This window comes from Bufo gargarizans, chromosome 5, assembly GCF_014858855.1.
Source record: "Bufo gargarizans isolate SCDJY-AF-19 chromosome 5, ASM1485885v1, whole genome shotgun sequence".
NCBI classification, from domain to species: Eukaryota; Metazoa; Chordata; class Amphibia; order Anura; family Bufonidae; genus Bufo; species Bufo gargarizans.
The window spans coordinates 12,557,624-12,585,547 of record NC_058084.1 but is presented as its reverse complement, the minus strand read 5'-3'; the positions used below and the strand labels follow the sequence as shown (position 1 = coordinate 12,585,547).

At 39.9% G+C, this 27,924-nt stretch overlaps 1 protein-coding gene across 1 annotated transcript in view; it reads left to right on the top strand.

Moving 5' to 3' along the window:
• FAM135B (family with sequence similarity 135 member B) overlaps positions 1–27,924 on the top strand; it is a 106,456-nt gene that overhangs the window by 16,745 nt on the left and 61,787 nt on the right. Inside the window, exons 4-9 of the mRNA XM_044293831.1 lie at positions 4,892–4,962; positions 5,667–5,840; positions 6,226–6,352; positions 11,436–11,589; positions 15,266–15,315; positions 27,684–27,839. Coding sequence (XP_044149766.1) covers positions 4,892–4,962; positions 5,667–5,840; positions 6,226–6,352; positions 11,436–11,589; positions 15,266–15,315; positions 27,684–27,839 — 732 coding nt within the window. The remainder of the gene's footprint in view (positions 1–4,891; positions 4,963–5,666; positions 5,841–6,225; positions 6,353–11,435; positions 11,590–15,265; positions 15,316–27,683; positions 27,840–27,924) is intronic.

Here is a 27,924-nt window from a genome sequence, read left to right as displayed (position 1 = left end):
TGCTCCTATGTACAAATATATAGCTACTATAATACTGCTCCTATGTGCAATAATATAACAACTATAATACTGCCTCCTATGTACAAGAATATAACTACTATAATACTGCCTCCTATGTACAAAAATATAACTACTATAATACTGCTCCTATGTACAAGAATATAACTACTATAATACTGCCTTCTATGTACAAGAATATAACTACTATAATACTGCTCATATGTACAAGAATATAACTACTATAGTACTGCTCCTATATACAAGAATATAACTACAATAATACTGCTCCTCTGTACAAGAATATAACTACTATAATACTGCTCCTATATACAAGAATATAACTACTATAATACTGCTCCTATGTACAAGAATATAACTACTATAATACTGCCTCCTATGTACAAGAATATAACTACTATAATACTGCCTCCTATGTACAAAATAAAACTTATATAAATACTGCTCCTATGTACAAGAATATAACTACTATAATACTGCCTTCTATGTACAAGAATATAACTACTATAATACTGCTCATATGTACAAGAATATAACTACTATAGTACTGCTCCTATATACAAGAATATAACTACAATAATACTGCTTCTATGTACAAGAAAACAACTACTATAATACTGCTCCTATGTATAAGAATATAACTACTATAATACTGCTCCTATGTACAAGAATATAACTACTATAATACTGCCCCTATGTACAAGAGTATAACTACTATAATACTGCTCATATGTACAAGAATATAACTACTATAATACTGCTCCTATGTACAAGAATATAACTACTATAATCTGCTCCTATGTACAGGATATAACTACTATAATACTGCTCCTATGTACAAGATATAGTACTATTACTGCCCCTATGTACAAGAATATAAGTAACTATAATACTGCCTCCTATGTACAAGAATATAAACTACTATAATACTGCCTCTATGTACAAGAATATAACTACTATAATACTGCTTCCTATGTACAAGAATATAACAACTATATTACTGCTTCCTATGTAAGAATATAACTACTATAATACTGCTCCTATGTACAGAATATAACTACTATAATACTGCTTCCTATGTACAGAATATAACTACTATAATACTGCTCCTATGTACAAGAATATAAACTACTATAATACTGCTTCCTATGTACAAGACTATAACTAACTATATACTGCTCCTATGTACAAGAATATAACTACTATAATACTGCTTCCTATGTACAAGAATATAACTACTATAATACTGCTCCTATGTACAAGGAATATAACTACTATAATACTGCTCCTAGGTACAAGGAATATAACATACTATAATACTGCTCCTATGTACAAGATATAACTACTATATACTGCTTCCTATGTACAGGAACTATACTACTATAATACTGCCTCCTATGTACAAGAATATAACTACTATAATACTGCTCCTATGTACAAGAATATAACTAACTATAATACTGCTCCTATGTACAAGAGTAACTATAACTACTATAATACTGCTAATACTGCTCCTATGTACAAGAATATAACAACTATATTACTGCTTCCTATGTACAAGAATATAACTACTATAATACTGCCTCCTATGTACAAGAATATAACTACTATAATACTGCTCCTATGTACAAGAATATAACTACTATAATACTGCTCCTATGTACAAGAATATAAACTACTATAATACTGCTTCCTATGTACAAGAATATAACAACTATAATACTGCTACCTATGTACAAGAATATAACTACTATAATACTGCTCCTATGTACAGGAATATAACTACTATAATACTGCTCCTATGTACAAGAATATAACTACTATAATACTGCTCCTATGTACAAGAATATAACAACTATATACTGCTCCTATGTACAAGAATATAACTACTATAATACTGCTCCTATGTACAAGAATATAACTACTATAATACTGCTCCTATGTACAAGAATATAACTAACTATAATACTGCTTCCTATGTACAAGAATATAACTACTATAATACTGCTCCTATGTACAAGAATATAACTACTATAATACTGCTTCCTATGTACAAGAATATAACTACTATAATACTGCTCCTATGTACAAGAATATAACTACTATAATACTGCTCCTATGTACAAGAATATAACTACTATAATACTGCTCCTATGTACAAGAATATAACTACTATATACTGCTCCCTATGTACAAGAATATAACTACTATAATACTGCTCCTATGTACAAGAATATACTACTATAATACTGCCTCCTATGTACAAGAATATAACTACTATAATTACTGCTCTATGTACAAGAATATAACTACTATAATACTGCTCCTATGTACAAGAATATAACTACTATAATACTGCTCCTATGTACAAGAATATAACTACTATAATACTGCTCCTATGTACAAGAATATAACTACTATAATACTGCTCCTATGTACAAGAATATAACTACTATAATACTGCTCCTATGTACAAGAATATAACTACTATAATACTGCTCCTATGTACAGAATATAACTACTATAATACTGCTCCTATGTACAAGAATATAACTACTATAATACTGCCTTCCTATGTACAAGAATATAACTACTATATTACTGCTCCTATGTACAAGAATATAACTACTATAATACTGCTCCTATGTACAAGAATATAACTACTATAATACTGCTCCTATGTACAAGAATATAACTACTATAATACTGCTCCTATGTACAAGAATATAACTACTATAATACTGCTCCTATGTACAAGAATATACTACTATAATACTGCCTCCTATGTACAAGAATATAACTACTATAATACTGCTCCTATGTATAAACTTCTACTATAATACTGCCTCCTATGTACAAGAATATAACTACTATAATACTGCTCCTATGTACAAGAATATACTATAATACTGCCCTATGTACAAGATAAACTACTATAATACTGCTCCTATGTACAAGAATATAACTACTATAATACTGCTCCTATGTACAAGAATATAACTACTATAATACTGCTCCTATGTACAAGAAATAACTACTATAATACTGCTCCTATGTACAAGAATATAACTACTATATACTGCTCCTATGTACAAGAATATAACTACTATAATACTGCTCCTATGTACAAGAATATACTATAATACTGCTCCTATGTACAAGAATACTACTACTAATACTGCTCCTATGTACAAGAATATAACTACTATAATACTGCTCCTATGTACAAGATATAACTACTATAATACTGCTCCTATGTACAAGATATAACTACTATAATACTGCTCCTATGTACAAGAATATAACTACTATAATACTGCTCTATGTACAAGTAATATAACTACTATAATACTGCTCCTATGTACAAGAATATAACTACTATAATACTGCTCCTATGTACAAGAATATAACTACTATAATACTGCTCCTATGTACAGAATATAACTACTATAATACTGCTCCTAGTACAAGGAATATAACTACTATAATACTGCTCCTATGTACAAGAATATAACTACTATAATACTGCTCCTATGTACAAGAATATAACTACTATAATACTGCTCCTATGTACAAGAATATAACTACTATAATACTGCTCCTATGTACAAGAATATAACTACTATAATACTGCTCCTATGTACAAGAATATAACTACTATAATACTGCTCCTATGTACAAGAACATAACTACTATAATACTGCTCCTATGTACAAGAATATAACTACTATAATACTACTCCTATGTACAAGAATATAACTACTATAATACTACTCCTATGTACAAGAATATAACTACTATAATACTGCCTTCTATGTACAAGAATATAAATACTATAATACTGCTCCTATGTACAAGAATATAACTACTATAATACTGCCTCCTTTGTACAAGAATATAACTACTATAATACTGCCTCCTATGTACAAGAATATAACTACTATAATACTGCAGTAGAAGCCATAGGGGTTTCTATGACATCTGCAATATCATATTATCCCGTCCATTGCTGGCTAAAGGGGGAAGGGGGGCTGCTTTAACCTGATCTATCTCAGGCTGTTTAACAGCTACAGATATGACAATGGTCTTATTTTAGTTGATATACAGCCAAAGATAGAGTCTTCAGAGACCTGATGAGGAGTGAGATCTGAAATTAATACCTGCAGATCTTATTCCCGACCTGGTTCATGAAGGTTCTATATGTGGCGGCTAGCACCTCAATCCTAGTCTTTTATTTTTATTTTTTTTAAGCTCAGCTTGTCAACCTAACAACATGTCTCTTATCTCTAACTGCTATTCAGCTTGAGATACTGTAGATCAGGTTCAGCCAGCCCCACCCTTCTTCAGTCCGGAGAGAGGAGAGCGACATAGATCCTCATCTCTCTGTGTAACTACTGCGCGTGCAACCAGGGGGAAGGGTTACATGGGCTTCTGTGCATGTTAACCTCCCCCTCCGCCATCTATCACATTGTATAAATATACTCTGAATATCACATCTTCATGTAAAGTGTCTCTCTGGATCACCTCTTCTGCACCTACTGTGATTAGACTGTTTTATAGATGTTGAGCTGGACATTTACCAACATTCATAATCACAGCGTTAAATAATTTGCACTAAACACTTGCACCGCACTCACCCAAAGGTCAATAAAGTTTACGTTTTACATTGTCCCGGTGCCATTTTCATGAAATGCGGTATTACTGTATAAAATTAGTAAAAATAACACACTTTATGCCATGTGATGATGAGGGAGGCCCATTCAAAAGTTCTGTTAGGCCCAGTCTCTTCCAGTTACGCCCCTGGTCAACACATAGAAGTTACAAATGTCTACATTTCCCATGTTGTGTCATTTCACATTTTTGTTTCTTTTAGGTTGAAGACGCCCTCAGTGAAGTTGATTTTCAGCTAAAGTTGGACCTGCACTTTACAGACAGTGAGCAGCAGTGAGTACCAGGACCCCTGCTCCCGTCTCTGCTTGGCTATGGCGCCCCCTGTCGTCTATGTGCCACATTGATATATTTTTGAGAGTACAGTGGGATCTAGTTGGAGGTAGAGGAGCTCTCCTCTGTCCTGAAATGTCTGTTTTAGGAAATAATTATATTCCACATGGAATAACAATTCTGCATAATCTATTTCTTAGGAGTCTGTGTTGTGCTTTTCCTCTATTATTCCTACCAGACGTTTATTAATAATAGACAACTTGGTGTGACCAGTAATTGTTGTAACCCTGCACAGTCTGAAGTTGTCCATTCAGTGATGGCAGTGGCAGACTGTGCAGGGACACACCACTTTGGCATGATGAATGGCATCTGCCGGTTAGCTATTTAGTCATATATTTATAGTAATAATAATAGAGGAACGGCAGAACACAGAGATGTGTGAAAAGATGTTCCAGAATTATTAAAACATGGGGAATGCAAGTAGTAACTAAAACAGGCGTCTCCGGTGAGGCCAGAGGTCCTTCTAAGCTCCTGGACCCCATTGACGTCATTTACAGTGTATCAGTGGTGTCTTCTTCTGTAACCATATTATTAGTCCTCTCAGGGACCAGGGTTCTGCTGTGACTACTGACCCTCCTGTTCGGGATTGTAGGTGTGCATGTGATGTGCCATCCGTGTGCTATAACAAGTGTAAACCTCTCTTCCAGGCTCAGAGACATCTCCGCCGTCCCCCTGATAAGCAGCCGCACTCTAGGTCTTCATTTCCACCCCAGAAGAGGTTTGCACCACCATGTCCCTGTCATGTTCGACTATTTCCACTTGTCAGTGATCTCTGTAACTGTGCACGCTTCACTGACAGCCTTACATCAGCCGCTTACAAGGTAAACATGCACACACCGCCACCGCCACCGCTCCATGATGTATGTGCGGGGGCCTGACAGAGAAGGAAGCCATTAGATGTTCTCCAAAGACCTGATGTGCTGGAAGTATATGATATAAATAGATAGGTATATAGATATAGGTAGATAGATAGATAGATATAAGATAAATAAAATATAGATAGATATGAGATAAATAAAAGATAGATAGATATAATATAGATAGAAGATAGATAGATAGATAGATAAATAATAGAGATAGATAGATAATAGATTGATAGATAAATAGATAGATAATAGAGATAGATAGATACATTAGATAGATATATAATAGATAGATGGACTATGTTTATAGATTTTTATTATCACGTCTTTTACTGTCTTCCAGTTTTTTTCGCCCGGTGAAAGGCTCCTGGTTGGGAAAAAGTCCTCAGGATCCGGGGTTGGAGCAGTCCAGCGTTTCTCTTGAGAATCTGGTGTTTGGGGCGGCGTACTGTAAGCCAGCGTCTTCTGAGGTAACGTGGATATACCGCCTTTCACTTCTACACAAGGTTTTAGAGAAGACCACGTTATGGGAGGACTTATATAAGGTGTCAGTGACGGTGGAAGACGAGCGTCTTCTCTTCAGGTCTTGTTTCTGCCTGTTTAAGGGATCTTTACTGTAAATTTAAAATGTGAAAACTGCTTTTACGGATCTTACTCCAAGGCTTCACTTAAAGTTTAAGGCTGGGGCTGCACCACTGAGACATTCTGATTCCTGTGCAGTCATAGAGGGCTTGTGTGGATCCACCATCCACATCAATATCTCCAACCTTACTGAGGGGACATTGGTGCTGGGGGAGATTTGGATCTCTACAGTATAGAGGTGTGTTGTATTATGGGGTATGCTCTTGTATACATGTCCGGTAGTCCTGCCCTAGAGGTACAGTATACCGTACAATGTGTCAGAAAACCCTCCTGATGTACACTGCCTGAGCCCACCTAAGTCGGCATGTAGCTCCAGCCCTGGCATGTGCGTGTTGTCTATGAAGACACGGCATACCGGAAAATGTGAAAAAAATCCATGAAAAAAGTAACTTTAAAAGGGTTGTCCACTCCAAAACTAATTTTAGTTACTTCCAGGAAAGTTTTTAAAGAGTAATTCAACTTTTATGCAACTTTTTTAATTTTTTTTATTTTTTTTATTTTAACACCTTTATTAACCACTTCAACCCCGCTAGCTGAAACCCCCTTAATGACCAGGCCACTTTTTACACTTCTGCACTACACTACTTTCACCGTTTATCGCTCGGTCATGCAACTTACCACCCAAATGAATTTGACCTCCTTTTCTTCTCACTAATGGAGCTTTCATTTGGTGGTATTTCATTGCTGCTGACATTTTTACTTTTTTTGTTATTAATCGAAACTTAAAGTTTTTTTTGCAAAAAAATGAAATTTTTCACTTTCAGCTGTAAAATTTTGCAAAAAAAACGACATCCATATATAAATTTTTCACTAAATTTATTGTTCTACATGTCTTTGATAAAAAAAAAAAATGTTTGGGCAAAAAAAAATGGTTTGGGTAAAAGTTATAGCGTTTACAAACTATAGTACAAAAATGTGAATTTCCGCTTTTTGAAGCAGCTCTGACTTTCTGAGCACCTGTCATGTTTTCTGAGGTTCTACAATGCCCAAACAGTAGAAAAACCCCACAAATGACCCCATTTCGGAAAGTAGACACCCTAAGGTATTCGCTGATGGGCATAGTGAGTTCATAGAACTTTTTATTTTTTGTCACAAGTTAGCGGAAAATGATGATTTTTATTTTTTTTTCTTACAAAGTCTCATATCCACTAACTTGCGACAAAAAATAAAAATTTCTAGGAACTCGCCATGCCCCTCACGGAATACCTTGGGGTGTCTTCTTTCCAAAATGGGGTCACTTGTGGGGTAGTTATACTGCCCTGGCATTCTAGGGGCCCAAATGTGTGAGAAGTACTTTGCAATCAAAATGTGTAAAAAATGGCCTGCGAAATCCGAAAGATGCACTTTGGAATATGTGCCCTTTTGCCCACCTTGGCTGCAAAAAAGTGTCACACATCTGGTATCGCCGTACTCAGGAGAAGTTGGGGAATGTGTTTTGGGGTGTCATTTTACATATACCCATGCTGGGTGAGAGAAATATCTTGGCAAAAGACAACTTTTCCAATTTTTTTATACAAAGTTGGCATTTGACCAAGATATTTTTCTCACCCAGCATGGGTATATGTAAAATGACACCCCAAAACACATTCCCCAACTTCTCCTGAGTACGGCGATACCAGATGTGTGACACTTTTTTGCAGCCAAGGTGGGCAAAGGGGCACATATTCCAAAGTGCATCTTTCGGATTTCGCAGGCCATTTTTTACAGATTTTGATTGCAAGGTACTTCTTACACATTTGGGCCCCTAAATTGCCAGGGCAGTATAACTACGCCACAAGTGACCCCATTTTGGAAAGAAGACACCCCAAGGTATTCTGTGAGGGGCACGGCGAGTTCCTAGAATTTTTTATTTTTTGTCACAAGTTAGCGAAAAATGATTATTTTTTTTTATTTTTTCCTTACAAAGTCTTATATTCCACTAACTTGCGACAAAAAATAAAAAATTCTAGGAACTCGCCATCCCCCTCACGGAATACCTTGGGGTGTCTTCTTTCCAAAATGGGGTCACTTGTGGGGTAGTTATACTGCCCTGGCAATTTAGGGGCCCATATGTATGGTAAGTAGTTTGAAATCAAAATGTGTAAAAAATGGCCGGTGAAATCCTAAAGGTGCTCTTTGGAATGTGTGCCCCTTTGCCCACCTAGGCGGCAAAAAAGTGTCACACATGTGGTATCGCCGTACTCAGGAGAAGTTGGGGAATGTGTTTTGGGGTGTCATTTTACATATACCCATGCTGGGTGAGAGAAATATCTTGGCAAAAGACAACTTTTCCCATTTTTTTATACAAAGTTGGCATTTGACCAAGATATTTCTCTCACCCAGCATGGGTATATGTAAAATGACACCCAAAAACACATTCCCCAACTTCTCCTGAGTACGGCGATACCACATGTGTGACACTTTTTTTGCTGCCTAGATGCGCAAAGGGGCCCAAATTCCTTTTAGGAGGGCATTTTTAGACATTTGGATCCCAGACTTCTTCTCACGCTTTAGGGCCCCTAAAAAGCCAGGGCAGTATAAATACCCTACATGTGACCCCATTTTGGAAAGAAGACACCCCAAGGTATTCAATGAGGGGCATGGCGAGTTCATAGAATTCTTTTTTTTTGGGCACAAGTTAGCGGAAATTGATATTTTTTTTGTTTTTTTCTCACAAAGTCTCCCTTTCCGCTAACTTGGGACAAAAATTTAAATCTTTCATGGACTCAATATACCTTGGGGTGTCTTCTTTCCGAAATGGGGTCACATGTGGGGTATTTATACTGCCCTGGCATTTTAGGGGCCCTAAAGCGTGAGAAGAAGTCTGGAATATAAATGTCTAAAAAATGTTATGCATTTGGATTCCGTGAGGGGTATGGTGAGCTCATGTGAGATTTTATTTTTTGACACAAGTTAGTGGAATATGAGACTTTGTAAGAAAAAACAAAAAAAAAAAAAACAATTTCCGCTAACTTGGGCCAAAAAAATGTCTGAATGGAGCCTTACAGGGGGGGGTGATCAATGACAGGGGGGTGATCAATGACAGGGGGGGGATCACCCATATAGACTTCCTGATCACTTCCCTGTCATTGATCACCCCCCTGTCATTGATCACCCCCTTGTAATGCTCCATTCAGACGTCCATATGATTTTTACGGATCCACTAATACATGGATCGGATCCGCAAAACACATACGGACGTCTGAATGGAGCCTAACAGGGGGGTGATCAATGACAGGGGGGTGATCAATGACAGGGAAGTGATCAGGAAGTCTATATGCGTGATCACCCCCTTGTCATTGATCATCCCCCTGTAAGGCTCCATTCAGACGTCCGTATGTGTTTTGCGGATCCGATCCATGTATCAGTGGATCCGTAAAAATCATACGGACGTCTGAATGGAGCCTTACAGGGGGGTGATTAATGACAGGGGGGTGATCAATGACAGGGGGGTGATTAGGAAGTCTATATGGGGTGATCAGTGGTTCATAAAGGGTTAATAAGTGACAGGGGGGGGTGTAGTGTAGTGGTGTTTGGTGCTACTTTACTGAGCTACCTGTGTCCTCTGGTGGTCGATCCTAACAAAAGGGACCACCAGAGGACCAGGTAGCAGGTATATTAGATGCTGTTATCAAAACAGCGTCTAATATACCTGTTAGGGGTTAAAAAAATCACATCTCCAGCCTGCCACGAGCGATCGCCGCTGGCAGGCTGGAGATCCACTCGCTTACCTTCCGTTCCTGTGTGCGCGCGTTCACAGGAAATCTCGGCTATCGCGAGATGACGTGCCGATGCGTCCAGGAGGAGTAAATCAACCACCTCCCGGACGCATCGGTGCGTACAGCGGTCGGGAGGTGGTTAATATACAAAACCAATACACAAAGAAACTTCAAGCTTAATATAATTAATACCACTTTACCCTTAACCCCCTTCATGTGATCATGTGCAGATAATCCGCACCTACAGTATCACACCGAGGGCATTTTGAGGTATCTCTTAATCCACACTTATTTAACCAAATGGGAGTAACATGTAATCTGTGATAAATATTGAACTGTATTAAAACATGATTAAATTTATGAGATAGTAGGTAGAAGTTAGTAAAAATGCTTCCCCGCCCTACCGATTGTATATTTGGGCAATCCATCTCCCAGGCCCTTTGTCCCGGCAATTGTGTCTCTCCAAAACGTGACTTAAGTAATAATTTATATATATTTGAAATCTTCATTCTTTGTGATATATTCTCTACCCACCCATTTAACGGAGAAGTATTATCTATTTCTAAGAGTGATTTATCATTCAAACTAAAAAGTGCCAACTTTTTTTTAATGTCCCAAAATGACACCCAAAGTCCTTTTTTATGCTGCTATTTTCACACATTGCTGCCTTCTCAGTGGTAGACAGTGTACCGGCTGCTGACGCTGTAGCAATGGGGGCGGCAGCAAACGGTGGCACACATCGCTGCAACCCTGCCTGTGCCCCACGAGCTTGGCTAAAGACTGGAATATCATATGGGTACTATGTAACAATGCAACGATAGATCTTTTTTCAATTATAGAGTGGTTAAAGGGGTTGTCTCATTTCAGACAAAATGGGGGCATATCACTAGGATATGCCCCCATTGTCTGTTAGGTGCGGGTCCCACCGCTGGTACCCACACTTATATCGAGAATGGAGCCCTGAAAGTGGTGGAGGGTGCACTGTGCACTGAGCACACTTGGTAGTGGCCGGCCCGTAGTGCTTCAGCCACCACTTTGCCTTATATACTGTAGGTGCAGATCCTATATCCTAGTGATATTCCCCCATTTTGTCTGAGATGAGGAACCCCTTCAAGCTTTAACTCTATAAAACCAGGAGACCACTTTCATACTGGCTGGGTTACAGTAAGCCCATGTACAATGTTGTATTATATCACAGTGTCTTTTCTTGCAGGGAACCTGCCACGTGCCATCTGAATCCTGCATGCAGCATGCCTACAAGTGGCACAAGGACCTCTGCAGTCTCCTGCTGTCGTCTTACACAGGACTTTCTTCATACTATGCCTCACTGTTAAAGCAGGTTCCAGACTTATCTCAAGTAGAATTAGGTAAGTGTGATCTGGGCCAGGTCACTTGCTATGTGTCATATTAAAGGCTATGTACACTTTAATATGATAAAAATTTTACTAATTTTGGGCTAAAAATAATTTTTCCAATTGGTCTTTATTAAAAATGTTCAGCCGTTTCTGAGGTACAGGGGTTAAAAAATCAGTCTGTTTGCAAGCTGTGACTTTCTGTTTTCTTTAAACCTGTCATCTGATGGCTCATGTGTGGCCCTTATCTCTGATCTCCTGACCTCATATAGCTCAATTCTTATCATACTGAATTATACTTTAGTACACTGGCCGATGGTCAACCAGATAATCACTAACGATCGTTCGTAGGAACAGTCGTTAGTGATGATCTGGCAGTGTAATACTGCCGCCAATTACCTGATGAATGAGCGAACGAAAGTGGTATTTTTAAGCAGGTTGAAAAAAATCATTGCCAGCGGTAGATTGTGCTGTCTATTCACTGTCTGCTGCCAGCAAATAATGATTGTGTATGGGGATGAGCAATGGCATTAGAGATCGCTCCTCCCTATACTGTGGAGGAGATCGCTGTATGTAATAGCAGTGGTCTCCTCCACTAACGAGCAGGCCATTGCTGGGAAGGAACACTTCTGTATAGGAATGAGCGATGACATTAGCAATCACTGCTCCCCATATTGTGGAGGAGATTGCTGCATGTAAATGTATTTCCTCCACTAACGAGCAAGCAATTTCTGGGAAGGAACGCTTCCCTCCCGACAATCGCCTGCAAAATCTTTTAATGTAATACCGCCCTGAGTGTTTATGAGCTCAGGAGATCAGAGATAAGAGCTACACATGAGCCATCCAGATCAGACAAAGGGATTCAAAGTAATCAAAGTCACAGCTTGCAAACAGACAGATTTTTTTAACCCTTGTTACTTAGAAACAGCTGAAAGTTTTTCATAAAGACCATACATTTAACCAAAAATGAGTAAAATGCAATCATAATAAATGCCATCGAAGGTGAACATAGCCTTTAAGGAATGCTGAGATAAAGGGGGAAGGGGGGGGGGGTCACTGATGACCTAACTTCATGTCACTAACTTGATTACCAGTTATCAATAATGGTAATGGCACTGTCACTGCTATGTAAGGATTCATGCACATGGCCCAAGAAAAAAGACTTTTATTTGTTATGTGAATGAGGGCTCTGGTGCACACAGGGGTGGGTCCTTACCGCTATGTGCACATTAGCTCCTCCTCTTTTCAGGTTAGTTGTCCGCTGTTCCTGAAAAATAAATTTAAATACAATAGAATTTCTATTCCTACCCAACATTGTGGAAAGTAGAAGGGATGAGAAGGGGGTGCGGCTAAGGTAATGATCTCAAAATGAATTAAAGATGTGATTTGGTGCCAAATATTGGTGTAAATGTACAACAGCAAAGAGGTAAATGAAGAACAGGAAGATTTCTAAAATTTCTACTGAGTAGGGGCAAAATTATGTCACAAGCACCATTTTGAAACATTTTCCGCAATTTGCAATGAGCACCCGGTTCCAGAAGACTTTGAATAGAGCATTCGTCATGCATACCCTCCCATTCAGTGCCTGGTAGATCTAGTCAAGCATTGAATTAATCAGGGGAGGATTGGGAACTTCAAGTGGCCCTGAAAAAAAAAATACTAAAATTGGCCCCATGTTGTAGGAGTGTCTACATTGACAGGAGACCGGGCAACATAAGTAGGAGGGGTCAACAGTACCATAGTGCAGCACAATATACTGTCTCTCTGTGGTCACCATAAATAGCAGCCATTTTTTCTCCTCCTCTTCCAGTTTTATCTGATTAAGATATGGAGCAGGGGGCTTAGGAGGAGAGGTGTGCGCCACAGTTGAATACAGGAGGACATGTGCGGTCACTGGCCGGTACATGAGTACTTGATTCTCACAGCATTAATTACCACTGAGAGCTCATTATGTACCCGGTTAGTGGCAGAGAGGAGGACACGGATGGCCCCCTGGTCATCGGTCCACCGGGAAGTTGTCCAATCCACCCCTGGTATTAAGCTATCTCTGCTACTACCATAGATTTTTAGTGGAAAGGCAAGGCACATGCATGACCGATACTGCCCCCTTCAAAGTCCTTCAAAATGGGTGGCTCGGGATCACCATTCTACTGAACAGTGGGAGGCTCAACAGCCATTAACATTGTGATAAACATTTGCAGTGGAACAACCCCCTTAAAGCATAATGGAGCAAAAATTCCTAAAATATTTATTTTTATGTTATTTCAACTATTAAATGGGGTTGATCAGTTTTATAATGCATTTTGCTTTTTAGCTGCCAAAACACTGCATGTTTTTTGCCCCCAATATCTGTTTTTCATTTCAGCACTTTCCTTCCCCTGTTCTCAGCATCACTTTGTTCTGTAATGTTTCACGGGGCTTGCTCCACCTAACAATAGAGAGGGGAGGCGTAGGGGGCATGACTACTGCAGGAAGGTGGAGCAAGCCTCTAGAAAAAGCATGCTGGGATTGGTTAAAAAACACAAGGGGAAGCAGATGAAAACATAAAATTCTACATATAAACATCCTGCCAGGATTCAGTAATTAGTGTTGAACGTGAATATTCTAATCGCAAATTTTTATCGGGAAAATTGGCACTTTGAGAATTCGCGAAGATGTAGAATATAGTGCTATATATTCGTAAGCGTGAATATTCTAGTTTATTTTTTTCATCAGTAACCTCCCTTTTTGCTTGTGGGCCACTGAGAAGGCTGCAATGTTTTTGTCTGAGCTTAGCAACATCCCTAGCAACCAACAGAAAAGTTGCCTACCCCTTACTATATAAGAACCTCCCCAACAGCCATTTTCTGCAGTTTTTTGCAGTTCTGAGAGAGAGCAGTGTTATTGCTGTGCTCTGTGCTTTGCTGATTCATCTGGATCCTTATTCAAATACATTAGTTAGTTAGTTAGCTACATAGCTTAAATATATAATACAGATAGTTAGTGGGAGATAGTCAGTGTAGGTTAGATAGTGATATAGAGTAGCTGATAAGCTCCAGTGCAGGTGTTACGCAGTGTGATAGGAATTACTGTGCTGTGATAGGGAATCTACTCCAGCAGCTTGAAAAATTTTGCAAAAGTGAGCCACGCCTGTATTGCGCGCGCAACAAGCTCATATTACATTGCCGATTTTTGCAATCAAGAAAAAAATTGACTGGAGAACACAAATTCTAGAATTTGCTAATTTATGGCGAATATTAGGCCAAAAATTCACTAAATATCGCGAAATGAATATTGCTTATGCTGCTCATCACTAGCAGTGATGCCGAGAACAGGGGAAGGAAAGTGCTGACATGAAAAACAGGCATATGGGGCAATCAAAAGCAGAAAAAAAATACATTATGAAATCAGAGAACCCCTTTAATGTTTTTATTTTTCTAGTCTTGCCTGGTTGATTTCCTTTGTCTAAAATTTCATCAAATTGTAAGAGAAAAAGCAATAAACTTGTGTATATTTTGGGACTGATGTACGACCAAGTATCACTCCTCCCAACTGTACTATTTTTTATGGGAATGTATTGTGAATAGGACATTTTAATGGCGAGGCTTGATCGGATTTGCATATAAAGGGGCGTGTTCAAGTATGGACTTTCATGTATCATTTGACATGAACACTGCCACTCACCAATGATACCTGTATTGTTTTTCTTTAGAGGAGCTAGCACCGGATAAGACTTTATCACAGCTCTGTAATGATCTGCAGGTAAGTCAGCAGTGAAGGACTCACACTATCTAATCTCTACTGTATTTTTCATGTGTAGGGACTGTTGGCTTTAGTCCATGTGGCCACACCAAGCCTATATGGGAAAGTTATTTTGATTATCCTGCTGCTCAAAGATTCCCTTTAATTTTGGTGGCCTACTTCTCGGCTCCAAGTCTCGACATCAGGCTTTCTTGTGTTTCTGACCATAATTTCTTACTCATGACTTCTTGCTACCTCAGACTTACCATGGACAAGATTTCTCACTGAGCTCCTGATAGAGGTGACCACTGATCTGCCCAGGGCTGTCATCAGTAGTATTTGGCCATACAGGCATACCGATAGGGTTTGTAAGATCTCATCCTCCATCTTGGACCCCATTGTTTACTTTTGGTGGAGAATTGGAGGGAATATGTAAGATAATCCTTTTCCATCATAAAGATTATATGCTCATTTTCCACAAACAATGACCCATCGATCATTCTGTAGGATCTATACCACATAACTGTTGAGCTCCTCTAGAGTGGAGAAACAGAAGGCTAATTGGAGCTTGAGAAGATTAGTTTCCATAAAATAAACTGGCCCCATTTTTGTACATTAATAACAGGGCCATTGGGCATGTATCATTAGAAAACTAAAGTGGCATGTGAGGTTGGGCCTCCTTTAGGACTAGGTTTACTGAATAGAGATGTCGCGAACATAAAATTTTCCGTTCGCGAACGGCGAACGCGAATTTCCGCAAATGTTCGCGAACGTGCGAACCGGGCAAACCGCAATAGACTTCAATAGGAAGGCGAATTTGAAAACCCACAGGGACTCTTTGTGGCCACAATAGTGATGGAAAAGTTGTTTCAAGGGGACTAACACCTGGACTGTGGCATGCCGGATGGGGATCCATGGCAAAACTCCCATGGAAAATTACGTAGTTGACGCAGAGTGTGGTAAGTTGAAATCGCAATGCGATTTATAGAACTTGAATTAATCGCATTGCGATTTCAACTTTCTCAAATCCGACAGTACATTCTAACATGGAGTCGTTCCCATGGTGATGGGGACGCTCCATGAGCACGGAAGTCAGCAGAAGTTCTATCGCAATGCCATTAATTCAAGTTCTATAAATCGCATTGCGATTTCAAATTAGAGCTTCTGCCGACTTCCGTGCTCATGGAGCATCCCCATCACCATGGGAACGACTCCATGCTAGAATGTACTGTCGGATTTGAGAAAGTTGTAATCGCAATGCGATTAATGCAGGTTATATTGATCGCATTGCGAATTCAAATTAGAGCTGCTGGGTTCCTAATGGTTGTATTGCTAGAATATAACGAAGATTGAGACTATAGCGCTATATTCGTTATATTTGTCAATTCTAGCAATACAACCATTAGGAACCCAGCTCTAAGTTGTAATCGCAATGCGATTAATTTAACCTGTATTAATCGCATTGCGATTACAACTTTGTGACACTGCAGCTTCAGAATGAATCTAAGATGGATGCTGCCCTTGCTTTTTGATAGGCGGTGGGAGGGTCTGCTGCTGATTGGCTGGAATGTGTCTGCTGACTGTGAGGTACAGGGTTAAAGTTTGCTCAATGATGAGACGTGTAGGAGGCGGACCGAACATCGCATATGTTCGTCCGCCGCGGCGAACGCGAACCTGCGATATTCGCCGGGAACTGTTTGCCGGCGAATAGTTCAGGACATCTCTATTACTGAACCCTTAACACTAGTACTACCTTTTCTGCTCAGATGGTTTCCCTGGTTTTGGACATGACCTTTGACTTCCACATGCTCATATGCTCTCCTTTCCAGGATATCTCTTCTGTTCCTCTTTTCTTTTGAATTCAGTTTTTCACTCCATCTACTCATCTTCAACCTCCAGGACCTTCAAATTCACTTTGAAAATTAACCACTTTTGACAAACTTTCGATCTGACCTAAAATTATCCTTAGCCGATTGTTCGAATGTTGTCTTCCTTGGGATGGCAATAACTCTTCATTCCTCCACACCATTCCTCATCAGCTCCTTATTTCTTGTGGACTGTAAACCTTTATGACCAGGGCTCTCTTTCTTGTTCTATTGAAAACTTGGACTTTTATTTTGTATTACTTTTATGTACCTTTGCTATTATTTATATTACCTGCTTGCTAATGTTGATGTAGTCAAGAGCAATGCATCTAAACTGTAAGAAAGGCCTTACCGCTGAGACACCCTGCCATGATTGGTGAGAAATTCCTGGTGGGTAGTTCCAAAAAAAGTGATCACATGCGGATCTCTGGTTTTGCAACATGACTGAAATATAAAATATAAATTTAATAATATTTGTAATTTTATCATGATTCGGCCACTGGTAGAACCAAGCTTCACTATGTTCTTGTTGGCGAAACCATGATAGGAAAAGTTTGAGAAGTCCTGCCCACGAGGAACCAGCCTGAACTGCAGTTCCTCACATGCATGTGCAATTTTTATGGGTATGGTAAAATACATTTGCAAATAATAATGCACAATGTAACTTTTGATTCTTATAGCACGTGGCTAGGTCCTGCCATATATTATGAAGTAAACCCACCTTTGAAATAAAAATAGTCCATGAATTGAACTGTATATACCGTATATAGAATAGTTAATATGATCACAACAGTCTTTGATCTCCACCATCTACTGCAAGCTCAGCGGCCGCCTCCAGCTGTCTTCGGATCTTGCCGAGTCTATGCTTAAATGTGGAGTTGGTCTTCCCAGCAGCCCCTGTGCGACTTCAATAGTTCATGCACAGCTGGGTTCCTCTTCCTTCTCATGCTGATATATCTAATCCAGGAATCACAGTTGATATCACGCGGTAGCTTTTCTTCACAAAGATATATGCAGAGATGAAGGGGGATACATAAGCAGATAACTACAGTCAAACCTCTTCCACCGGCCTGCTGGTTTTCCGAAAGCTTTCTGAATTTAGCAGTGTAATTATAGAGCTGGTACATGACACAGGTGACATTTTATAAAGGTTCCTATGAGATAATTGCTAATGTCATCAGGATCACCAGCTATGCCCTCTTATAATAACTAATTCCTTAATTAGGACTTCTTAAATCAAGGGTGGTGAAGCCCCTTTTCAAAAAACAAGGTGAATTCCCTCCCTGTAACAATATCTCATACTGATTGGATAATTAAAAGGTTCTCCACAGGACCATAACTACCATAGTGGCAGACCATGCGACTGCTATGTGGCCCAGGACAAGAGGGGCCCAGTCTTAGTTGGGATTATCTCCTCTTCTACTGGAGGTGAAAACTTGGTCAGGACTCTACCCTCTAAAGGACCACCTTTAGCAAATGAGGCAGTGGAAAAATCGCCCAAGGATCATTAAAAAGGGTTTAGGCAGAAACCCTTCTGTCCTGTGTGTGGGGGAGGGCCTGGTTTGATCTTTGCTATGGGGCCCTTACTTCTCTATGTACGCCAATGGTTCTCCAATATAGAAAACTCAGTTTAATGCATCTTATCAAGGCACCATAAGTTCGTCTGTTCAGGATCCTCATCACTTGCTCTTCATGTCCTGACCTGTCCTGTATTACAACCCACTGATATGGATGAGCGTAAAGGATTTTGGAAATCTGTAAAATATGCTAATGACATATTCGGTGCACCAATGATGGACTCTAGCCCCATGGTGCACGTGAGTTTTTTCCCTCCTTTCCCTTGCTGATTAATGGACAGGCATATTGCTTCTACCTGGCTCCATAATCCCACCCGCGCATGCACCATGCACCATAATTTCGCTGCATGCTCAATACAGAATCTCGTTGCAGCCACAGAGTGAAGAACTTTTCTGTGCAGGTGCCAAAATTCAGCAAGAGAAAGGAGGGGCTTACTGTAAAGAAGGAAGGAACTCGAGTGCACTGAGAGGCTAAAGGTGGCCCTAGGTGCACCAAACATCTCATTTGCATGTTTAAACAAACTGCAATATTCCAAAACAAGGGTCATTAATAAATTAAAATATTACCTTTTTTTTTAGAAATTCATTGCTACATTCATCATAAAAAGCTGTTTGCTTGAATATGCAAATTAGATGTTTGGTGCACAGAAGATAGCCTATCTCCTGGGTTGCTCTGAAAATCTAATTTGCATATTAGATTTAATTGTCTCTATAAGCCTTACATACCAGTATTTTTCCTGGTGGCGCTGCAGGAAAACTGAAGACTTACTGCCAGGTTTCCCCACATTATTATAGCTTGTTATGTCAGCAGCTTCTGTCTGCCGCAGTACGTCTTCTCTAGGCGAGCACGAATACTGTTCCACTCACCCTGTGTCTTTCACAGTTCCAGTGCCATGGCAGTAGGCCTGGATGCCAGTGTCCTGGGTGCCTTTCAAGGATATTCTTAATTGATCCTCATTTTGCAGTGCTGCAAGGGTTACACCTCCTTAGGTTCTGTGTGCAGCTGCTAAGCTGTTTCCAATTTGCTAACCAGATTCTTCTATATATAAGGTGCTGTTTATCTCATTCTCTCCCTGAGCAATAGCTTACCTAGTTTGTTAGATATTTTTTCACCGTTTTGCTGGATGACACCGGCATTTCTATGCATTTTTCAGACTGATCAGGCATTTTTCAGACTGATAAGGATCCTGATCAGTCTTACAAATGCCATCAGTTGGCATATGTTTTGCCGGATCTGGCAGGCAGTTCCGGCGACGAAACTGCTTGCCGGATCACTCTGCCGCAAATGTGAAAGTACCCTTAAGAATGCTATTATTTTTCCTTATAACCATGTTATAAGGGAAAATAATACAGTAAATTGACTTTAACCCCTTAAGGACACAGGGCGTACAGGTACGCCCTTGTGCCCTGGTACTTAAGGACACAGGGCGTACATGTACGCCCTGTGCATTTTCGATCACTGCCGTGCGGCTGGCAGTGATCGGAACCCGGTGCCTGCTCAAATCATTGAGCAGGCACCTAGGCTAAATGCGCGGGGGGGTCCCGTGACCCCCCCATGTCGGCGATCGCGGCAAACCGCAGGTCAATTCAGACCTGCGGTTTGCTGCGATTTCTGCAGTTTCTGATCCCCGCGGTCCCTGACCGCGGGGATCAGAAACTTTAGGATTAAAAATTGCTTCCAGTATCCCTCCCCCCTGCACCCCTGAGTTATTTGAGCACGGTGGGAGGTGCAGGGGGAGGGTTGCGGGCGGTGCGGGCGGTGCGGGAGGCGGGCGGTGCGGTAGGCGGGATCGCGATCCCCCGCCCGCCTCCCATTGCGTAATCGTTGGCGTCTAGTGGGTATACCAGGGTGCCAGCACATTGCTGGCACCCTGGTATAAACGGCTGACATCGGTGATGCGATGTCAGCCGTTTAACCCTTTCCATACAGCGGTCCGTACGGACCGCTGTATGGAAAAGGTTAACAGCTCAGGGAGCTCCCTCCCTCTCCCATCGGGGGGCTGCTGTGCCTTTGCAGTCCCCCGAATGGAGAGGGAGAGAGCTTCCAGGCAGCCCCCCAAGCCCCGTCCTTACCCTTCCCCGTCTGCGCAGTTCTGGCCACTACTGAGCAGACGGGGAAGGTTCCCATGGCAACAGGACGCCTTCTCAGGCGTCCTGCTGTCCATGGTTCTGAACAGATCTGTGCTGAAAGCATAGATCTGTTCAGACAAAGTGTAAGTAAAATACAGTACAGTACATATATATTGTACTGTACTGTATTATGCAGACATCAGACCCACTGGATCTTCAAGAACCAAGTGGGTCTGGGTCAAAAAAAAAGTGAAAAAAGTGAAAATAAAGTAAAAATCAAAAAACACATTTATCACTGATTAAAAATGAAAAAAATAAAATTCCCTACACATGTTTGGTATCGCCGCGTCCGTAACGACCTGATCTATAAAACGGTAATGTTACTTTACCCGAACGGTGAACGCCATAAAAATAAAAAATTAAAAACTATGATGAAATTGGAATTTTGCCCACCTTACTTCCCAAAAAAGGTAATAAAAGTGATCAAAAAAGTCGCATCTACGCCAAAATTGTAACAATCAAACCGTTATCTCATCCCGCAAAAATCATACCCTACCCAAGATAATCGCCCAAAAACTGAAAAAGTTATGGCTCTTAGACTATGGAAACACTAAAACATGATTTCTTTTGTTTCAAAAATGAAATCATTGTGTAAAACTTACATAAATAAAAAAAAGTATACATATTAGGTATCGCCGCGTCCGTATTGACCGACTCTATAAAAATATCACATGACCTAACCCCTCAGATGACCACCGTAAAAAAATAAAAATAAAAACGGTGTAAAAAAAGCCATTTTTTGTCATCTTCCGTCACAAAAAGTGTAATAGCAAGCAATCAAGAAGTCATGTGCAGCCCAAAATAGTGCCAATCAAACCGTCATCTCATCCCACAAAAAATGAGACCCTACTTAAGATAATCGCCCAAAAATTGAAAAAACTATGGCTCTTAGACTATGGAGACACTAAAACATTTTTTTTGTTTTAAAAATGAAATTATTGTGTAAAACGTACATAAATAAAAAAAATTGTATACATATTAGGGTATCGCCGCGTCCGTGACAACCTGCTCTATAAAATTACCACATGATCTAACCTGTCAGATGAATGGTGTAAATAACAAAAAAAAAACGATGCCAAAAAAGCAATTTCTTGTTACCTTGCCGCACAAAAAGTGTAATATAGAGCAACCAAAAATCATATGTACCCTAAACTTGTACCAACAAAACTGCCACCCTATCCCGTAGTTTCTAAAACGGGGTCACTTTTTGGGAGTTTCTACTCTAGGGGTGCATCAGGGGGCTTCAAATGGGACATGGTGTCAAAAAAAACCAGTCCAGCAAAATCTGCCTTCCAAAAACCGTATGGCATTCCTTTCCTTCTGCGCCCTGCCGTGTGACCGTACAGTAGTTTACTGACCACATATGAGGTGTTTCTGTAAACTACAGAATCAGGGCCATAAATAATGAGTTTTGTTTGGCTGTTAACCCTTGCTTTGTAACTGGAAAAAAAATATTAAAATGGAAAATCTGCCAAAAAAGTGAAATTTTGAAATTGTATCTCTATTTTCCATTAAATCTTGTGCAACACCTAAAGGGTTAACAAAGTTTGTAAAATCAGTTTTGTATACCTTGAGGGGTGTAGTTTCTTAGATGGGGTCACTTTTATGGAGTTTCTACTCTAGGGGTGCATCAGGGGGGCTTCAAATGGGACATGGTGTCAAAAAACCAGTCCAGCAAAACATGCCTTCCAAAAACCAAACGGCGCACCTTTCACTCTACGCCCCGCTGTGTGGCCGTACAGTAGTTTACAGCCACATTGGGGTGTTTCTGTAAACGGCAGAGTCAGGGCAATAAAGATACAGTCTTGTTTGGCTGTTAACCCTTGCTTTGTTAGTGGAAAAAATGGGTTAAAATGGAAAATTAGGCAAAAAAATGAAATTCTCAAATTTCATCCCAATTTGCCAATAACTCTTGTGCAACACCTAAAGGGTTAACAAAGTTTGTAAAATCAGTTTTGAATACCTTGAGGGGTGTAGTTTCTTAGATGGGGTCACCTTTATGGAGTTTCTACTCTAGGGGTGCATCAGGGGGCTTCAAATGGGACATGGTGTCAAAAAACCAGTCCAGCAAAACCTGCCTTCCAAAAACCAAACGGCGCACCTTTCACTCTACGCCCCGCTGTGTGGCCGTACAGTAGTTTACGGCCACATATGGGGTGTTTCTGTAAACGGCAGAGTCAGGGCAATAAAGATACAGTCTTGTTTGGCTGTTAACCCTTGCTTTGTTAGTGGAAAAAATGGGTTAAAATGGAAAATTAGGCAATAAAATGAAATTCTCAAATTTCATCCCCATTTGCCAATAACTCTTGTGCAACACCTAAAGGGTTAACAAAGTTTGTAAAATCAGTTTTGAATACCTTGAGGGGTGTAGTTTATAGAATGGGGTCATTTTTGGGTGGTTTCTATTATGTAAGCCTCGCAAAGTGACTTCAGAGCTGTAGTGGTCCCTAAAAATTGGGTTTTTGTAAATTTCTGAAAAATTTCAAGATTTGCTTCTAAACTTCTAAGCCTTGTAACATCCCCAAAAAATAAAATATCATTCCCAAAATAATTCAAACATGAAGTAGACATATGGGGAATGTAAAGTCATCACAATTTTTAGGGGTATTACTATGTATTACAGAAGTAGAGAAACTGAAACTTTGAAATTTGCTAATTTTTCCCAATTTTTGGTAAATTTGAAATTTTTTTATGCAAAAAAAAATTTTTTTTTTTAACTTTATTTTACCAGTGTCATTAAGTACAATATGTGACAACAATCTCAGAATGGCCTGGATAAGTCAAAGCGTTTTAAAGTTATCATCACTTAAAGTGACACTGGTCAGATTTGCAAAAAATGGCCTGGTCCTAAGGTGTAAAAAGGCTGTGTCCCTAAGGGGTTAATGGGGTTGCTCATCCCTATCATCTCCTAGTAACCATGCGTGAAAATCGCACCGCATCCGCACTTGCTTGCGGATGCTTGCGATTTTCACGCATCCCCATTCATTTCTAGCTGTACCCTGAAGAGGAAGGCTGCGGATTCTCCATGGTGGAATTAAGGGCAGAAATTGGAATTTTGCTGCTGTGAAAAATGATAATCCTAAAATAAGCAGCCATGGCTTTGCATGGGGTTGCACTGATCCGAATCTGTGAATTACAAATTAAACCGTTCCATTTAATCATGCTTTAATGACCCAGAAATTTTATAGGATAACACAATGGGCCGTCACTGGAGGAGCGGTAAATGCATCTTATCCTATATGTCGGCTGTTGTAACTGATGATGAGAATTCTGATAGTAGTGCAGCGCCATCTAGTGGCCTCCGTCTGACATAGCCATGGAGGTCTCATGTTCTCTCCGATTGCCTCTATTCACTGCAAGCCTCAGGCTTAATTTTACACTGATGACTCCATAGGAGATGCTTTGCATTGATACCTACATACAGGTAGGTCCATATATATTTGGACAGAGACATTTTTCTCATTTTTGTTCTGTACATTACCACAATGGATTTTGAACAAAACAATTCAGATGCAGTTGAAGTTCAGACTTTCAGCTTTAATTCAATGTGTTGAACAAAAATAATTGCATGAAAATGTGAGGATGTTTTAAATGCAATTCAGGGGCTCAAAAGTAATTGGACAAATTAAATAATTGTAAATAAAATGTTAATTTCTAATACTTGGTTGAAAACCCTTTGTTGGCAATGACCGCCTGACGTCTTGACCTCATGGACGTCACCACACGCTGTGTTTCCTCCTCTTTAATGCTCGGCCTTTACTGCTGCGGTTTTCAGTAGCTCTTTGTTTGTGGCCTTTCTGTCTGAAGTTTAGTCTTTACCAAGTGGAATGCTCTATTGGGTTCAGATCCGGTGACTCGGCCATTCAGGAATAATCCACTTCTTTAATAAACTCCTGGGTTGCTTTGGCTTTATGTTTCGGGTCATTGTCCATCTGTATTGTGAAACGCTGACCAATCAGTTTGGCTGGATTTGAGCAAACAGTATGTCTCTGGAAACCCCAGAATTCATCCGGCTGCTTCTGTCCTGTGTCACATCATTAATAAACACTAGGGCCCCGGGGCCACTGGCAGCCATGCATGCCCGACCATCACACCACCTCCGCCGTGTTCTACAGATGATGTGGCATGCTTTGGATCATCAGCTGTTCCATGCCTTCTCCATACTTTTTTCTTTCCATCATTCTGGTAGAGGTTGATCTTGGTTTAATCTGTCCAAAGAATGTTCTTCCATAAGTGTGCTGTTTTTTTAAGATTTTTTTTTAGCAAAGTCCAATCCATCCTTCTTATTCCTGAGGCTGATGAGTGGTTTGCACCGTGCAGTGAACCTTCTGTATTACTTTCATGTAGTCTTCTCTTTATGGTAGATTTGGATATTGATACGCCTGTATCCTGGAGAGCGTTGTTCACTTGGTCGGCTGTTGTGAAGGGGCTTCTCTTCACCATGATAATTATTCTGCTATCATCCACCACTGTTGTCTTCCGTGGCGTCCAGGTCTTTTTGCATTTTTGAGGTGACCAGAGCTTTCTTTTTTTCTCAGAATTTTCCACTCCTAATTGTGTAGCAATTTCTCGGATGGGTTTTTTCTGTTTTCACAGATGGATGGCTTGTTTCACCTGCATGGAGAGCTCCATGTTTACTTCTCAGCAAAATCTTCAAAATGCAAACACCGCACCTCAAATCAACTCCAGGCCTTTTATGTGCTTAATTGACAATGAAATAATGAAGGAATTGCCCACACCTGCCCATGAAACAGCCTTTGAGTCAATTGTCCAATTACTTTTGGCCCCTTTAAAAACAGGGTGCCCCATGTAAAGAAGCTGAAACTGCTAAACCCTTAATCCAATTTTAATGTGGATACCCTCAAATGAAAGCTAAAAGTCTGGACTTTATGTCCATGTCCATTATATAACTATAACTTGAATATGTTTTAGTAAACAGGTAAAAAAAAACTTAATTTGTGTCAGTGTCCAAATATATATGGACCTAACTGTATACAACTCAATTTTTTCCCAGGATGCATCATTCCAGCTGACATTGTTTTAAGGAGTTTTCCAGTCACGCATCTAAATCGATATAACTCTTACACACTGTCATTGTCAAAAGTTGCATAATTTTCTGCTATGATACTTTCTATATCAATTTCTATAATTTTTTTAAGATATCTTCTTGCTGTCATTGAATGGGAACCTTCACCGATTACTTTCACACAATCTGTGTAATGGATGCACGGCTCGTTGCAAGAAGCGTCTTTGATATCTGTACTGTAACTAACCATGGACCTGTGCATCGATCCTATGACCAGGGAAGATTCTCATCCTTTGAAAATAAGGACTTCCACTCAATGACTACAAGCAGAGATCTTGAAAGTGTATTATCACCTTCCCATGCTTTTCATAGGATTTGTCTAAAGGTCGGGTGTGGTATTGCAGCAAGGCCCTACTCTCCTAATTTGCACAGAGCTGTAATACCAGTTACAACCTTTGGATGAGAGTGGCACTGTTTCTGGAAGAAATCAGCCATATTGTTTATAAACCTGGACAACCAGTTTAAATAGTTTTTTGGGGACTTAAAGGGGTTGTGCCACAAAGAATATACTACATTTTTCAAACCAGGACTTGGACCTGAATTCTTTTGTAATTGCATGTAATTAAAAATCTTGCATAGCCACTGAGTTATACAATAAAATTTATCTGTATAGCGCCACCTGCTGTTGATTCTTTTCCTTATTCTTTGTCCACCTCACTGAGGTGGTCGCACGTGATCCGTTTAAATTCTCAACTGTCACCAGCCATAGAAACTGTGGCAGTTACAGAAAAAGAGCTCCTTCCGAAGAACCCCCCCCCCCTTTCCTAGGGAGAGGACTGGATCAGAAAGCACACCCCCCTTGAGCTGCCAGCTTGACATAAATTTAACAGAACAATTAGAGCAATTAATGGGGAGATCTCTGGATCCATGTGAGGTACAGGGCTGGTTCTTGCTTTGTTAGAGATTGTCATGTGTTCTATGATGTCTGATTTTAATTTTTTACATGAATTGTGGCATAACCTCTTTAAATATTGATGACCTATCTGCAGGATAGGTCTTCAAAGTCAGACCACTGATGGTCCCACTTCTGACACCTCACGCTTATAATCTGTTCCTTGGCCTGTGACCTCCATCGGTCACATGGCCTTTTTGCAGCTCACTATGGGATTGAACTCCAAGCACAGCCACAATGCATTGGATGGCGCTGTGCCGCATGGCTCGTCCAAATACCATGGCCTTTTAAACAGCTGATTGGTGGGTGGATCGGGATTTGGACCCTCAAAGATCTGATTTAATGATCTATGCTTAGGAAAATTGTAGGTCATTACATATTTCAATAATTACTGGAAAAATTATTTATTTCTCAGACTGCTACTATGCAGAAACCATACTGTAACCGTGAATTTTTGAAATGCAGCACCTTTAACTATTTTTTTAATGTCGGTGGTTTCCGTTAAGTTCGCTTTAAACTCTAGCGGCTGCAATTGGTACATTTGTGAGGATGAGGGTAAAATTGCAGTATTATTGTCATCTTATTATATACACATGTCGGGATGCGCCCACCCCAAAATGTCAGATTTTGACAGAGTTGGAGTTCTTTTGAAGTCACAACCTTGTTTCAAAAAGGTGAACATCGGGATTATGTTGCGGTAATACTGCCCAAATTTTTTTTACCGTGTATTCTTGGCCGATTTCAGATCAACATAATTTGCATAAATGTCCATGAAATTAGACGGTAAGTCACAAGTGGTTGTGTGAACAGTTACTAACCTCTTCCATTGCCTCTCATAGATGTTGGACAGTCCCGACCTGATAATGGAGCAGATCAGCAAGGATTTGGCTTGGCTTTGTTCCCAGCTGATGGTAACGTGGGCTAAGTTTTTGGAAACAGTGACACTTCATCCAGATGTGACCACCTACCTCACACAAGAACATCACAGTCTACGGGTCAGTAAGATCATTCTAAATTTCCTGGCCATGTACTTATGAAATAGCTCTGCGATTTCACAACTGAACGCCGATCAGCCAATTA